The sequence below is a fragment of the Aotus nancymaae genome, unplaced genomic scaffold (genome assembly GCF_030222135.1).
Source record: "Aotus nancymaae isolate 86718 unplaced genomic scaffold, 86718_ANA_hifiasm-v0.15.2.pri h1tg000014l, whole genome shotgun sequence".
NCBI classification, from domain to species: domain Eukaryota; kingdom Metazoa; phylum Chordata; class Mammalia; order Primates; family Aotidae; genus Aotus; species Aotus nancymaae.
This window is the reverse complement of record NW_026988425.1, coordinates 61123885-61141809: the sequence shown is the minus strand read 5'-3', so window position 1 is coordinate 61141809 and position 17925 is coordinate 61123885. Positions and strand designations below refer to the sequence as shown.

The 17925-nt window shown below is 39.1% G+C and overlaps 1 protein-coding gene across 9 annotated transcripts in view; it reads right to left on the bottom strand.

Moving 5' to 3' along the window:
* MAST4 (microtubule associated serine/threonine kinase family member 4) overlaps positions 1–17925 on the bottom strand; it is a 564457-nt gene that overhangs the window by 212249 nt on the left and 334283 nt on the right. For 2 of the 9 annotated variants that reach the window (XM_064376021.1, XM_012462239.3), the window contains exon 1: positions 2096–2426. The exons of the other annotated variants lie outside the window; for them this stretch is intronic. In XM_064376021.1, coding sequence (XP_064232091.1) covers positions 2096–2142 — 47 coding nt within the window. In that variant the 5' untranslated portion in view covers positions 2143–2426. Of the gene's footprint in view, positions 1–2095; positions 2427–17925 lie in introns of those variants that run through there. 9 annotated transcript variants of the gene reach the window in all.

The following is a 17925-nucleotide window of genomic DNA, read 5'->3' as shown; positions in this document are numbered from 1 at the left end:
TGCAGTGCTTATGGAATAAACTCTTCTGATAGAAAAACAATAATGTCTCATGAACGAAGATTCAAAACCTGCTCTACACATTTGCTGTGTGAGTTAGGACTCTAAGATTCCCAAACAATTAAGATTATATATATTAAATCTGCTTTTAATAGATTCAGTGGTAAGACTTTCCATTATAACATTCCTCTGCAGTGGCTAGAAGTTGAATTCATTCAAATACTGTGGAATTAGCTTTTTACATGAATGAATGTAAAGTTAGCTATGTCTATTTTGGAGTAATTTTTCATTTCAAGGTAAACAAAATGTTCAAAGTAAATTACATACTAATACTGAGATGACATCTATTCCACTCTCAGGGTCCTTAGCTGGACAGAATTATCTACTTTAAATGCACAATAATATTTATCAAGATAAGAGGATAGAAGGAGGAGGCGTGGTCTGATACCAAAACAACATCCAAGGATCCCCTGTGTTTAGCTGACTGCTATGTCCTGTGTTGACGTTAGCAAGGTCATACAACTTGTGGCATAATTCAGTCCTTCTAATCATAAAACGGAACGTTTGATACAAATGAGTTGATATTTTTAAAAAGTTACTTTGAAGCGTCTCCTCTTAATGTAGACAAGATTGAAAAAAGAAAGGAAAAGAAAGTAAAGGAAGAAGAGGAAAGAAAGAAAACGCCTAAAGTGAAATGATATCTACTAAGTCCAAAGAAAACCAGGAAACAGCACAACAAAAAATAGAGGCAAAAGCAAAGCTGGAAGTTAATGCCCCTGGGTTTTAAAGATAGAGCTATGGCTTAGTTGTGCATTTCCAGAACGCTAGAGAGAGGAGGGTTAAGTAGAAGAATGAGTGCATGCCACTAAAATATTCCACACAGATGGTGAGAGTTGAATGTTAGGGTGGGGATGGGGGTGGAGATGGGAGAAATATTAGGGCAATGGGTAAATAATATTCGTACCTCCAATATGAAAAATGTCACATCTAGCAAGAAGGTTGTAAGAGCCCTCTAACTTTTTGTAAGTGAGCTCCGCGTTAGTATAATATCAGGGCACAATTTTAGAGCAAGGACTGATTAGAAAAGTATTCACTTCAGAATGTCATGTTTTTATTAATTAAGGAAATAATTTCTCTTGTATGATGCATCTACAGAATTCAAGAGGAATAATTAATCCTCAGAACTGAGCACAGTCCTGCAGTCTCTTTCTGGAGGCAGTCCAGTATCAGATTATTGGAACTGTACAGATTTCACTAAAATGTAATTTTCTATCTGTGCTGTAAGTTGGAAAGAGGGATATTTATATTTTTCTACCGGATTTATATTTTACTGTTTATTATTTTAAGTGTGCCAGCATAGACTAACTCACAGCTTCTGCATTTTTGACTAACAGATTTAAAATAAAAATTTGCTGACACTTCCTGCATCACAGATGTCTAACTTCTGCGCCACAGATTAGATGTGGACATGTTCATGTAGCTACATCGCATCAGACGGCAGTCAGATGAGTTAATGGGTTAAAGAAAAAAACAGCTAAGCAAACACACAGCTCAACTAGGTAAACACACTGCATGCAGTGGCTGGAGATTCTGCAGAGAGGATTCTAAATGTACCACAGTTCATTAATATTCTGTTGCACAGATAAAACATGGATCACATCTAATGAATGTCACAAATAACCCTTCTCTTGGACTCTAATCCATTGTAATGTCTTCTATTATTCGATGCAGACAGAGGCCTTTCTTTAGAAAAAGGAAACATGGGGATAAACAAACAGTAAGAGAGAAGGAGAAAAAGACAGATACACCATGGCCTACTGATACATTCTTTCACAATGAGCTGTTAAGATGTTTCCAGAACTGGGGTTTAGTAACTTTAAATATGCAGCAATGCTTTTCCTCTGACTGCAATGCAAAATGCTGGTCTGGGTGTCCACATTTGCTGAAACCAAATGCCATGCATTTAAGACATGTTCTTCCACCTCACACTGCAGTGCTCTGAGGCTGTCAGTACAAACAAATGCTAAATAGCTATTGGTCGCCGGAAAGCGAGTGCCATGCAGAAAGCATTAAAATATTAAAGACAGACAATACTTACTCCAAGGTCAGCCCCGGAATCTGTAGCCTTTCCCGCTGGGCTTTCATGCTTGTTATATGTTAGCACACTCTATTGTAACCATGACACACACTCCCTGCTAGCGTCCCGGTGATGACAGAGAGCCAAACCGAACCTCTCTAAAGGACTGGACTAACACTCTCTCGAGGGGGAGGGGGAGGCTGCAAGTTTGGGTCCTTCCACCTCTAGCTGTAATCAAGAGATGTCAGCTGCTTTCCTCAGGTTAACGGCAGTGCACACTGCACTGATTTTGTTAAAGGAACGAGGCTTGCAGCTCTGCATATCAAGTAATTGGTTTCTGATTTTTTTTTTTTTTTTTTTTTTTAAAGAAAGTCACTCCACTCACAGACCCACTTTTCACCTCAGTGAAATGAAAAGTCCTTTTGCCCCTGCAGACTGGGGCAAAAAAATAAAGCAACAGTGTCATACTTGTAAAAGAGTTTATCTCAGCACACGTCAACTACTCCCCACCTCCCCGTGATGCTCTCAAATAGAATTCAGCCACCCTGAGGAGGCTCGTCTTACACTTCCCTTGGTGGAGTTAACTAAATCACTCATAGTTCCCAAGAAAGAAATGAGGAATAGTGTCACATAAAAATAATTAGATCTTTCTCTATATATGGCAATCATCAGAAAGAGGAATAAACTAACTGCATTAATTTGGGGGAAGCCAGACTCTGTTGTGTGGCAAGGACTTGTGTGAACAGGCAAACCCTATGATAGGAAACTACCAACTGGAAACGCAAGAGATAGGCATGTGGATTTTTAATTTTGAAAAGCTCATTTTTAAAACCTCAGTGCTGTATACTTTACAAAAGTGATCTAATATGAATAAGGAGGGAAAAAGAGAACATGTGCTTTCAAAACCTGAAAGTTTCACCTTGTATTTATTCAAAAACCTAATTTTTCACAGCATTCATAACTTGGCACTAAGTGTACTTCCATTGTTGTGTATGAAGAACATAACTGACTCACTTCCTCTAATGCATTTTAAAGTGTTTTAAAACTTGGCAACCCCTGGTTTGTTGAGAAGAAACACTAGAACTAATTAGAGCTTTATTTTATCAAGAATTCTAATTTTCAAGTACTATAAGGCATCTCTCTCTCTCTCTCTGTCTCTCTCTCTCTCACACACACACACACACACACACACACACACACACACAAAGAGAGAGAGACAGAGCCAAACTGCAGTGAAACAGCAAGTATATTCAAGCAGTTACCTTTCAAAGGCTATGAAGTCAAACTCTGTTTTTTTACAGATGAAGAAACTAAGGGCATCAGTCGGCGGCTATGCTAGGATTAGATCCCAGTGTGTTTACTCTTATCCCAGAGGCCTGTCTAGGCAGGGATGCCACCGGCAGTTGTTCAGGCTGTGCTCTGGGCAAGGAGGGAAGTGGGAACCGACATCCAGTCTGCTCTCCATGTTTTTATGCCTGCGCCTGGCTCTGGGGTGCTTCACCTCATTTTTCTCATTTTCACCAAGCCTCCCTCAGCTCTGTGAGCTTCTGGAGGGCTACCTGTTTCTAACTCTACAAAGGTGCCTGTGAGCTAGCGGAGGTTTATAGGATACTCTCAGAACTCTTTTCTACACTACATTCTTACCTATCAACTTGCTCTGGGACATCTGTTAATGTTAACTAGGTAGCATTATCTCTCAGTGTGAGCTCACAGAACCAACCAGTCCTCCTACCCTTTAGGGGTAACAAATCCATACTTGAAATAAAGTCATTGCCTCCACCAAGAGGCAGATAGAAATGTAAAAAGTTATTGTAATTTATCACAAAAGGAAACTAAAGATATAAAGATATATAAAGATATAAAATCCCAGCTACCCAGAATGTTGAGACGAGAAGATTGCTTGAATCCAGGAGTTTTGAGAACAGCCTGGGCAACACAGCAAGAGTTCAGCTCAAACAAACAAACAAACAAACAAACAAACAAGATATAATAGAACACAAAAAAGAGGAATCAACTCTCCTTAGGAAAATTGGTCAGGGAAAGTTTGAAAGCGTGGGTGTCACAAGCCAGACAATGATAAACAAAGAAAAGAAAATAATCAGTAACCACCTTATGCCAAAAAATAAAGCAAAATTCCCAAATTCTTTAACCTTTTAAGGTCGACCCTCATCTCAGGAAACACATTAGAATATTATTCAATAGCCTTCTACACACAGATCTTCTGAAGTCAACTTCAGTTCCATATAGCCAATCGACTATAATACATTTTCATTTCAATTTCCTTCTACTACCCCTAATTTAACATATCCAAAAGCAAACTCATCATCCTACCCTCCAACCCTGAAAGAAGCTTCCTTCCAATGTAAAATATCCAGAATGCCACCATTATTTCCACCTAAACCACCCTGATCCTAAATACATTGTGTCTTGGCCAGATTATTCCTCCTAACTGGTTTCTCTACTTCCTCCTTGGTAGCCTCTACACTTTGGTGACCACATAAACTCCAGAGTGATCTCTTTCAGAATATGTCACTCTTCTGTTCAAAACCCTCCAACAGCTTCCCTATGAGTAAAAGCCACAAATTTAGCACATTTGGCCCTAAATGGGATAATCAAGCATCAATAGGAATGACAATGGTTCAGTTCAAGAAGAGAAGAGAAAGTCACATCACCTTGAGAGAATGCTAGAGAACTACCACAGTAATCTTGAAAACTGATAAAAGGAAAGAATCAAGCACATCTCTGCTTCCCCTGTCAGTTACACCTCACGGATGGTGAAATCGTTCACTCCAATTGGTAAATAAAGAAGGAATTGCAGTCATAAATGTCACAATTTTTCAGACTCTAAAGAACCAGGAAATCTAAGCCAAGATCATCAATGACTGCTGACATCACAAAGATAGAAATCTCAGACATCATGAGCATCTCAAGGCAACACGAATGATGTAATCTTACCAAGAAGACTCTAGCACTACTGGAAACAACCAAGCCTCTACATCGAAATACCAAGTTACAGGATAGAGACAAGGGAATATGTTAAAACAGTATCACAGAGGTGTGATCAGCAAAAGCTAGATATGAAAGTCAGAACAAATGACCTGGTTTCTTCAAAAATTTAATGGGGAGAAAAAGAAATGGAAGGTGAACCCAAAGTATGAAAAAAGGCCAGGCACAGTGGCTCATGCCTGTAATTCCAGCACTTTGCGGGGATGAGGTGGAAGGATTACATGAGCCCAGGAGTTCTAGACCAGTATGGGCAACATAGCAAGACCCTGTCCTCTACCACCAACACCACCACCACCACCACCACCACCAACAAAAAACCCTTAAGAGATATATCAACTAATTGTAATATATGAATTTTCTAATGGATCTTGATATCAAACTAATCAAACTATAAACACACACACACATAATCAGGCATTTAGAAAATCAGTATATTACATATGTACACACTTCAGCCCGAAATATATATTGAATAGAGATACATATGTGTGTGTGTGTATATATATACACACACACACAGTTTAGATATTATCTGCTATAACTAGCCAATCATTTTAAAGTGTGATATTGGATCATGATCACCTTTAATTCCCTATCTTTTATAGATATACACAAAAATATTTACAGATGGAATAATACATGTAGAGTTTGCTTCAAAATAATCTGGGTAGGGGGAGTAACAGTATATAAAATTAAATTGGCTTTGGTTACTATTTATTAAGCTTGGGTAATAGGCAAATAAGGGATTCATTATACTATTCTCTGCACTTCAGTGTATGTTTGAACTTTTGTCTGATAAAAAATTGAAGAAGAGTCTCGCCAGGCCTCCAAAGCTCCATATGCTATGTCCACAGCACACATCCACACCCCCTCTTCTACAGCTCCCTCCCCGACACTCCTCACTACCCTTCACATATACCAAGCACAGCCCTGCCTCTTGCCCTTTGCACTTACCATTCCCACTGCCTAGAACTCTTTTACCCTGAGATGGCCAAACATCCTGCTCTTGAACTTTCTTTACATCTTGCTTGACTCTATTTAAAAACACAAGACTTTCCATCTAGTATTCCTTCTCCTCATCACTTTTTTTTTTTTTTTTTAGGCAGGGTTTCACTCTGTTGCCCAAGCTGGAGTTCAATGGCACGATTATGACTCACTGCAACCTCTGCCTCCACCTTCTGGGTTCAAACAATCCTCTCACCTCAGCCTCCTAAGCAGCTGGGACCACAGACACATGCCACTATGCCCAGTTAATTTTTGTGTGTGCATTTTTTGTAGAGACAGGTTTCACCATATTGTCCAGGCTGGTCTCAGACTTCCAGACTTGAATGATCCACCTACCTCAGCCTTCCAAAGTGCTGGGATTACAGGCATAAGCTACCACATCTGGCCTTTCTCCTTTTTTTTTTTTTTTTGAGGCAGAGCCTTGCTCTGTCGCCCAGGCTGGAGTGCAGTGGCATGATCTTGGCTCACTGCAACCTCCGTCTTTGGGGTTCAAGCGATTCTTCTGCTTCAGCCTACCGAGTAGCTGGGACTACAGGCATGTGCCATCACGCCCAGCTAATTTTTGTATTTTCAGTAGAGATGGGGTTTCACCATGTTGGCCAGGCTTGTCTTGAACTCCTGGGCTCATGTGATCCTCCTGCCTCACCTTCCCAAAGTGTTGGGATTACAGGCATGAGTCCCGTGCCCAGCCTTTCTTCTCATCTTGATGTATTTTTCACGTAACATATGTTATACTTATTTATTGTCTGTCTTCCCCTATCAGAGTGTAGGCTCCTAGAAGGCAAGTGTGTTGTGTGTTGTTTATAGCCATTTATTGCTAGTGCCAAGAGCAGCCCATATAAGTATTCAATAAATATGTGCTGAAATGAATGAATGACCCTCCCTATGTTGGAGAAACCACCAATTCAAGAGATTTTTCATTTTTTATAAAATTGTAGCTCACCACAGTGTTAAATAATTAAACAGTGTCAAAGCAATGACCTCAAAGAGTGGTCTTAAGAAACTGGAGAATTGGGACACGTTCAGATACCACATGAAGACCCAGAAAAGACCTTTGCTGGCTGGAAGGCATATATCGTGAACTAGCTGTACACACGTGTCTACAGAAGAAGAGCCTAAGTTTACGCTAGAGTAGTGTGATATATTTCTGGTAGAGGTGTGTGGGTGGGGAAGACATTGGTTTAAACCACAGATCTCTGGTATGACTGAGAAGACATATGTATGACAAGGTGGAAGCTAAGGAGTCTTCTGTACCACTGCTGCATTCATGGTGGAAATACGGTTTTTAAACAAACCCAGAGGCATGGTTTATGGCTAGATCCTTCTATGCATTCTCTAGAGTAGTGGTTCTCAACCAGGTTTTGCAATGTCTGAAGACATCTTAGGTTTTACTCTTTACAGCAGGGAATGAGGGGGTTGCTGCAATTGGCGTCTAGTGAGTAGAGGCCAGGGATGCTGCTAAACATCCTATAGCATACAGATACTGCCCCACAACATAGAATTATCCAGCCCCAAATCAAAACTGCTATTCTACAAACCTTGCTCTAGAGACAAGGGTCAATTTCTGCAGGACCCTCAGTATCACTGACTCATTTTAACATGTCGATTCTGATTTTATTGTATGCAAACGGGGTGAGGGAGGAACACTGTAACTGTTTTGCTTCTCATGCCACATTTCTTCTCTGGGAATATTACTTCACTGTATGTATATACTTCTGTCCTGTTTTCAGGAGGAATGGCTTTTTATAGACAGAGCCTCAGAACTGTCTCTAAGTCACAGAAACCTAATTATCAGGGTCTCCATGCCATTCAGGAACAGCAACCTAGATACGGAATTTTTAAAAGCAATATGACCCAAACTACATACAAAATAAGCTTCATCACTGCTTATTTTGAGGCCATAGTTAAATAGGCTGCCTCCTGTCTGAGGCACCTGGGCAGACAGGAGTTTAACATAAGAATTTTGGTTTCTCAGATGAAATTCAAGGGACAGATCTCCCCAATGCAATATGTTCTCACCTTTTTCCTTTCTAAATCCAAGGCACTCATAAGGAATACACAAAATCTTAGGGCAAGTGCATTCCCTGAATGTTCAATTATTTCTATATTCTTTTTCCTTTTCTTTTTTGTTTTTTTGAGACAGAGTCTCACTCTGTCGCTAGGCTAGAATGCAGTGGCGCGATCTCAGCTCACTGCAACCTCTGCCTCCCAGGTTCAAGGAATTCTCTTGCCTTGGCCTCTCGAGTGGCTGGGACTACAAGCATGTGCCACCATGCACAGCTACTTTTTGTATTTTTAGTAGAGATGGCATTTCACCATGTTGGCCAGGATGGTCTCAATCTCTTGACTTTGTGATCCATCCACCTCGGCCTCCCAAAGTGCTGGGATTACAGGCATCAGACACTGTGCCCGGCCTATTTCTATATTTTTAAAAGGTGTGCACAGTTGAGGAAAACTTTCAAAGAAGGTGAATGTGTATGTGCTCTCTAACCACTCACGTAATCCAGTAAAGTTTAGGTAAGTTATCAACATTGTCATTCTCTCAACAGCTCATATCATTCATTTATTACACTTTTATTCAGCAGCCCCTGTTCTAGGTGTGGAGATACAGCAGTGGATGAGACAGAAAGGCACATCTATTGAGTCTCCATTTATCAGGGAAAATAAATAAAGACACATATAAGGTCATTTCTGATAACGACAGGTACTCACATCACAGGATGATGGGCAGTGAACAAACAGTATCTTTAGATCGGACTGGGAAGATGACACGATGGGCAAGCTTCATCTGCAGGATGAAAATTGCCAGAGTTGGGGAAAGAGTGCTGCAGGCAGAGGGAGCAGCAACTGCAAAGTCTCTGATGCTGGAACAAGGCTCGCTCAATCAGTGCACACCAGAAAGGCCGTGTGTGCGATGAAGAGTCATTGAACAAATCTTTACTGAGCATTATACAATTCATGACATTATCAGGGATGCAAAGATGAACCATACATAAGTTAGGGTACCCAGGATTGTATCATCTGGTGAAGCAGGAAGAGTAGAATAAAAGTTAATGGGGGGATAAGATTTATGTTCTATATGATGAGGAGGTAAAAAACAGGTTTGATTTTGGTGGCATCTTTTAATAACTGGAGTTCATTTTTTGAGCAGCTCTTTATAAGAAGCTGGCTAATGGCTTCTAAGGACTCTCTACCACTTCAAAGAGCAGGAAATCTGAGGCTATCTGACATGAGAGAAGCAAAATGACTAAGTCGTGACTCTGGCCTACAGAGGCATTATGAGAAAAGACCAGGGTGGAAACATCTTCCTCTCTTCCTTATCTGTCTCTCTCTCATCGTCTCTCCTGCTTCTCTTACTTCCCCAAACAATATGGGCCCCTTTCTTCCCAATCAGAGAGGGTTCATCAGTGGCATTTAAGGTGTCAAGTTTGCCATCTGTACACCTCTTCTCAAGAGCTCCTGCAGGACATGCTCCACATGAACAATGAAATAAACCATTTAAGAGAAATGCATGAGATCAAAGAAAGGGCAGTACATGGAGAGAGGTGAAGGGAATTACCATGTTAATGAGGGTGAAGGGAAATCACCAAAAACTGCCGCTATGCAGCAGACCTAGAGAACACATCATCCAGCTTGGAAAAGAAACAATGGAGGGCCCAGGAAAAGACTTTGAGAAAAAACAAACTTACAGGCGATCTGATATGTTTGATAACATGGAAAGTGCAAACAAGAGTTTTATAGTTCTATTGAAGTGTGGAAAGGATTCAGGACAGCTACATAAAATCTAAAAAGAAGAAAAACACCCCAATTACTAACTCCAAAAAAAAGCACAAAGTTATAAAGGAGAGGAACATTATCATTGGCTCATCAGTCGGAAAAAATATGTACACACACACACACACACACACACCACACACACACATCATGGGAGGCAAAATAGCCCTCTAAAGATGTAGCAATCCCAAAAACCTGTGAACATATTATTTTTCATGACAAAAGGGGCTTTGCTGATATGATTAAGGGTCTTGAGATGAGGAGACTATTCTGTATTATCTGTGTGGACCTAATGTAATAATGAATTCCCATAAGAGAAAAGAGGGATACAAGAGACAGAGTTAGAGAAGGAGATGTGACAAAAGCAGAGGTTGGACTGATGTGGCCAGGAGGCAGGAATAAGGTCAGTGTTGCCGGAAGCTGGACACCTAAACTTTCCAGTCATGTGATAAGCAAGTCCCCTTCTCTTAGGATAACATGCATTAGCTATTCCGTCACTTGACGGAATTTAAATTACCAAGTGATACAATCAGAAAGCATTATGCGTTGTTGTTCAAATAATGTCTTCAATTTAATGTTTTCATTTCCATAAAAAAATCACAAAGCTACAGAAACTTAATGACCAATTTTAAAATGCCCTCTAATAGTAGCACTGCTTGTAATAACCAAAAACTGAAAATTACCCAAATGCTTATCAATAGTAAAATGGCTAAGTACATTATGGCACATTTACATGATGGAATGCTACACAGCAATGAGACTGAATGACCCACAACTGCATGCAGTCATGTGGATGAACCTTGCAAACATAATGTTGAGCATAATGCTAAGTAAAAGGAAGTGTAACTGTGGAAATGTAAAATGGTACAGCCAATGCAGAAAATGGTATGGCAGCTTCTCAGAAACTTAAACACAGAATTACCATATGATCTGGCAATTCCACTTCTGGGTATATTCCCAAAGAAATGAAGACAGGAACTCAGACACGTATATACCCATTTTCACAGCAGTATGAGTCACAATAGCCAAAAGTGGAAGCAAGCCAGGCGTCAATTGACAGATGAATAGATGAGCAAAATGTGGTATTATCCATACAATAGAATTTTATTCAGCCTTAAAAAGAAGAGAAGTTCTGACACATATTACAACATGGATGAACTATGAAGACATTATGCTAAGTGAAATAAGCCAGACACGAAAAGACAAATATTGTATGAGGCTACTCTAGGTAGTTCCTACTCTATTTAGCTACTCTAGAGTAGTCAAATTCATAGAGACAGAAAGTGGAATGGCTATTGCCAGAGACTAGGGGAAGGGGGAGTGGGAAGTTAGTGTTTGATGGAAACAGTTTCAGTTGGGAAAGATGAAAAGGTTCTAGAGATGCATGGCGGTGATAGTTGCACAACTATGTGAATGTACTTAATGCACAGAATTGTATGCTTAAAAATGTTGAAATGAACATTTTATGTTGGGTATATTATTCACAACTAAGAAAAAAAGAAAAAGAAAAAAGTACACTACTATACTTACCCTATGACTCTGCTTATATATATAACTTCAAATTTCTGGTTTAGGCAACCTATGCTATTAGAAGTAAAGATAGTGGTTAAGATGGTGGAATATGGGGAAGGGTGGGTTGAGGCAGTGGTAGGATTTTCAAAGGGGAGTTCTGAGGTAAGAATCATGTTCTGTTTCTTGAACTATGTTCTGGTTGCATGAACGTGATCAGTTTGCAAAAATTTTCCAAGCCTGTGAACTTGGGGATTCCTCAAAGTCTCAAGCTGTAGCTCTCATAAAGCAAATAATATATTTTAGAGGTTTACAGCTTTCAGACACTTCTCAAATACAGTCCCTCTTCAAAAAAGTTATTTATACGCGGCATCATTCCATCTAGGATTTGAGGCAATACATAAGAGTACACACATAAACGGACTACTCAGTAACTTTTTGTTAAACCAACAAATGAAGCAAAGTAGAAAATAAAAAGTAAATTAAATCAGAACCATGAAAAATAGGATTAAAAGACAAATCCATGGGAAAATATAGAACGCTAGGTATAACAGAAAACACAGAATCTTAAAGGGATAAATTTTACAGTGCTATCTGTGACCAAAATAATTACTTGCCTGTATTAGTCTGTTCTCACTCTGCTAATAGACATACCCGAGACTGGGTAAAAGGAAGGAGGTTTAACTGACTCACAGTTCAGCATGGCTTGGGAGACTTCAGGAAACTTACAATCATGGTGGAAGGGGAAGCAAACACATTCTACTTCACACAGCAGCAGGAAGGAGAAGTGCTGAGTGAAGGCGGAAGCCCCTTAAATAACAAAACCATCAGATCTCATGAGAATGCACTCACTACCAAGAGAACAGCATGAGGTAAACCACCACCATGATTCAATTATCTCTACCTGGTCCTGCCCTTGACTCATAGGGATCATTACAATTCAAGGTGAGATTTGGGTGGGGACGCAGGGCAAAACCATATCATTACCCAACATCAATAGTTAGTAACTGATTGAGCTGGGACTGGAAATCAGTTCTGACTCCAACTACTGCATTCTTTCTATTGTAGTAAGCTAGACTTTTCCAGATTATAGTAAGGACAAGTTGTTTGACAAAATGATTCCAGTAGTATTTTTCCAGATAATGTACTCATTCATTTAACATTTTTGTCTATTTGCTATTGTTTGCATTCATAGTTCTTTGCCAAATACCTCCAGCTTACTTTTTGGCATGTATATCCAATATATATCTGACTTTATGCAATGTTTTAAAAAATGCCATTAAAAATTTGTTGGGGGGTGTGAATTAAATGCCCCATGAAGGCAGGGGTCACATGCCTTTTCTAGTCACTGTTTCTAAGCACTATATTAAGTGCTTAACACAGTGCTCACACACATAGTGGGCACTCAATAAATACTTGACAAAGCAAAGAGGTAATTAGCTAACAAACGTTACTAAAAGTATAGCCACAAGGGGTGTTAAATTCAACTGGGAGACTATTTCCAGATAGCTTATTACCCATTATTGGCTAGAGAAATTCATATCACTCTGGGCCATCTTAAGAAGTCCAACTTGCCATGTTTTACTAAGCTCCAGCCACACCAATGAACACAGACAGCATTTTAAAGCCCAATGACATGGCTGTAAGTACCAAGAGTAGTTACAGGGCTTGGAAAGCACTGTGGAGGAGTGGTGCAAGCTGCCCTGAAAAGGACAGGCTGAGGGACTTTACTGTACCTGCCTAACTTGGGGAGCAAGGGGACAACAAAGGCTTTGGGTATCAGGAGGTAGGAAAGAAGCATAAAAGCACATGTTTTGATAATTCTGTAACCAAACAAGCAGAGAGCTACTGAAAAGCAATCTCTGGTGATATTATACAGAGATTTTATATGTGAATGCCAGTAATGCCTTACTCCTCTCTAGATAATCTAAAACCTGGAATCAGATTGCACATGTATCTTATCACCCTCACACTCCAAGTTCGGTTCTTTGGAACTCAGTCTTTGGCTCTGTAACAAGTAATCCAATTCAGAATACAGCACAGGTTCTCATCTTGCCTTTCCTTTTCTATCTGCTCAGCCAACTTGGGAAATTAGTCCCTCAGCCTGTTTAAGTCTTTAAGCCACCAGCCTCCTTGGTCACCCACTCCTATATACTCAGAGTATGCGGGATGGAATAGAACCTGTGACACCTGGCTTGTGCATAAGAGAGACAGTCCATTTTATACAAGAACTCTGTCATCCAGACATTCTATTTTCATTTGTATTTTGCAGGGGAAAGAGATTAGATTTTTTAAAAAGTCTCCGGGCCACATGAGATTATTAAATGAGTATTAATGTATCTTTACCAATTACAGCCTCAGGCTGCCTCCTCACATCATCAGCTACTGACTCTAAAGAGGGGAAATTCTTGAGACCCAACATTAAGAATTAAAATATATCCATGATCTCAAATCTAAATTAAAAATAACTTATTTTTCCTGTGGAGTCCGGGATATGCTGCCCAACCAGGCTTTGCCAACATGTGCAAACTTTAGGAAAAAAAGCTGTCTCCTGCCATAGGGAAATGCTTAGCAGGTCAGAGGAGGATTTTATGGATATTTCACTATAACAATTCTAGAAAGAAGAGGCTGCAAAGAGAAGCTGTGTTGAGTAGTAAAGTGAGTGGGAGGTTAGATTCCAATATCTGGATGGCAAAGTAGAAAGCTTAAAATACTCAAAACCTTGGAGAATCAGAGATGACTGTAACCCATTACACTGTGATTTCCACAAAAGTACAGGCTTGAAATTTGATGTGCCTTATAAGAAAAAGCAGAAGAGAGAAATGTTCATATATTTTTCTTTGTAGGGAGACGGATAAGGCACGGGAAGAAAAAAAAAAACATGTTCCTTTATTTCAATGTTCCTTTGACAGGTCAGGATCAGGCAGCAACTCAGGTCTGGTCCAAACCCTACAGGGACCATGAAAGTCATGCAGAAAAAATATACTTATTTTCTTTGGTCCTACTTCTTCTAGGGCAGAAACAACAATAAAGAATCCAGAGGTGAAAAGAATTACTACATCATAAAAAATAAGAAAGAAAAATAAAATACTCTCACATTGACTGTCCCTAAGAGAATTTACTCACATACTTAAATTTATGCAGCAAGTTACCAGGAGCCTCATAAATACCAGACCATAATCAAGCTGTAATCATTCATTTTATTTACATTTCATTAGGGGGCACTAAGGTAATGATCTTCCAAAGTTTCACTACAGCCAATGAAAAAGAAAGTGGACGTCTAAAGTGGGGAGGGCATAAAAAAAGAATGTCATTTGTCCCAAAGGCACAGAATTATTAAAAACCATCTGTTTTAAAAGTTCCTATGTGCTTTTATGCATTCCGACTCATAACTGCATTCCAAATTATTTTTACTCCACATATTACATGTGAGGTAAGACCTGAATCTATCTGACTAAAGAATTTAGACTGAACTTTTAGCATTACGTGAAAAACAAACTTCCATGAAATAGAAGCTGCAACAGTAATTTCCAATACACCTGGAACATTCACCATATATATTACCGCTTGTCATTTACTGTTGGCAAAATCCATGACAACCTTTCAGGCACTTCCATAGCAATTTGAATAGCTGCACAAAAGGGCAGAGCAGCAATATACTGAATAAAACATCCAATGCCTGTATCATTCCTTTGAAGGCTGTCAGCCATACATTTTGAATAACCTGAAATGAAGATCAAAAGGGAATAGAATTCATTTATTTATTTATTTTACCTGAGGCAGTGAATGAAAAGAAAGTAAAATTTAGAATTAGGAAAGGTCTAAATTTAGGCAAACATCAATAAGGGCTATAAAGAAGCTCAATAATTTCATCTAAGTCACAAAGCATGACACCGAGGTATAAAAATAGAGACCAAAGCAACAAAAAGAGTTAAAGAAAAATAAAATGAGATATTCCTTCCTTTGACTTTTTTCCTTCGCAATCACCTGTCTGACCTTCGGCACACACAGCTCCTCTGTATTCCAGTCATGAGCAGCACGACGCTTCTCTTCAATAATTTCAGTTTGAGAGTGGTTCCTCCTTCCTGTGGGGATTCCCTGGGAATTGTTCATGTTTTTCCCTCTTTTCTCAAGCACGTTTTAAAGACAAGAAGAACGTGAGAGAACTCAAAATGGGAAGAAGAGAAAAAGAGAGGCTGCGTTATTTTGAAACCCTTTTACCTAATGCATAAATACCTGTTTGATATAAACCTTGTAAGCCATCTCTTTATACAGATTCAAAGGAACATAGCTGAGGAAACTAGCCGAAGGATAAAGATGCTTGTTAAATAGTTTAGCACATAACCTGCTGTGCAAGTTTAATGGGCACCACTTAAAAATCTACTATCACTACATAATGATTCTCTATAAAAGATCATTCAGCCAGTAAGATTATGTATATAGGATATACCATAATTACCTAATTGATAAATTAAATATGATCCCAATGCTCAGTGTTGGAAGCTTTCCCTACCAAAACAGAGTGGGTGCAGCAAATGCCTTCACCTACTTCCAGCAGACACAGAGACAGCTAAGGGCACAGTGTGTGCTTCTCCTTATCCCTGGATGAGTCATAGTAACTTTCATCTCTGAGGGGCTGTCCCCACACAAGGCAGCCATAAGGCCTCAATTACCTTCACGGGGCACAGGGATTAGGGCCCGAGAGGTTCTGGATGACCCTGAAGACAAATTTTTTCTAAGAGTATGTGCGAAGTTGGATTTTGTGGAGCCAATTGGGAACTTATCATTTATAGCATGATTTCCTTGGGGAAATATGTTCACAGGTTTTAAACGACCCCTGAATGTGAACTGCTAAGAGAGAGTTCACTTGAAACTTGAACTGCTTAGGAAAAACAACTAAAAACCAGGCTCTCACTCAATTGAAGCTTTTGCCTCTAAGAATGTCTGTTCGGCCCTTTAAGTCGGTCATATCTCAAGCCAATCAGTCTTTGCAAATTTAAGTTTTGCTCATTTATAAAATGGAAGTTATACATTGTACCTAGCAACCTAGTCAACAGATGTTCATTTACTTCCTTCCTTAAATGACTTTCCCCATTTTAAAACCCAGGATATGACAGGCAGAATTCTAAGACCCCCCTCAATGACTGACACTCTGTATAATCCCCATGGTCTTGTGGACTGTGGGCTGAGCCTGTGGAAAGGATGTGCTATGACTCCCATGATGAGGTTATCAGTCAATCATCTTTGACTGAAGCATCAGAGAACTGCCAACCTCAAAGAACATGGAAGCACCATGAGTTCTACTCTTGCAAGAAAACTAATTCTGCCAACAGCCAGGAGAGCTTGGAAGAGGACCCAGATGAGCCCTGTCTAAGCTTCTGATTGACAGAACTGTGAGGTAATAAATGGATGTTTTAAGCCATTAAGTTTATGATAAATTATTATACAGTAATAGGAAACTAATTAAAAAAACCTAGGTATAAGTCTATGTGTTACTATAACTACAGGGAGAAGAGACATCAGAAGTTACACAAAACACACATACTAGAAAAAGAAAAGGAAGGCAAGAGACATTTATAAAGCATCTATCTTCTGCAAAGAAACTCTTATTTAGAAAGAAGTTCTAGTGCCTTCTATTATGCTAATACAGAGTTTCAATTTAAAGCCAAGTTACTGCCAATTTAATAACATTTTTAATTTCATTCTCATGATGGAAAGCAAGGGTATCACCTAAAGATGGCTTTGAAGATTTTTATTTTAGAAGTACTCAGAACAACCACCAAAGGGTAGAAGATAATGACCTTTGAAGCAACTTTAAAAACCCATGTTTATCACATAAGGCAATTCATGACCAACTTTCTGTACTGGTGGAAAATTAAACACATCATTTTAGAAACAGATGCAACGCAACTCATGTGGCAATGCAGAAAGCAAATAGCTTCACCAACGATATTCAGAAGGAAATAGGAATTGTAAGCTATTTTTTGAAAATAACAGAATCAGAAAATACCCTCAGAATGTTTTAAAACTAGAAATTTTACACGTCAACTCTAACAAATCAATAGAGCAAAGAATGGGAAGAGGGTTACCTGTACTTTATGAAGTCTCAACCTCCATGTCAAACACAAGATTAATACTATAAGAATGCTTGAGATTCTTTAAAAACTGAAATTGACTCATCAGAGAAGACCAGTGAATATAAAACACACCTTTGCTACTGCGTAATGATTTTGAAATTTCTATCATTTATCATGCTCTAACTTTGATTCTTTGTGGAAAAAATGGCATGTTCAACAAGCGTAGCCTCAAAACATTTCAGAATGCTACCATAGGGAAGAGACAGCATGTTTTTTCTCTAAGCACACATTTCCCAGCACTGTAATTGATATCTTAGTGTTTCCGAAGAGATAATAAAATTATTCAAATAAATACTAAAAAGTTTAAGGTACTATTAGTAATAATTTTTGCTTAAACACAAAACTTGGAGAAATGCATTCACCAAGAAATTCCATTAAACAAATGAGTCTCTTGACATTTCCTACTATCTTAATTTTATA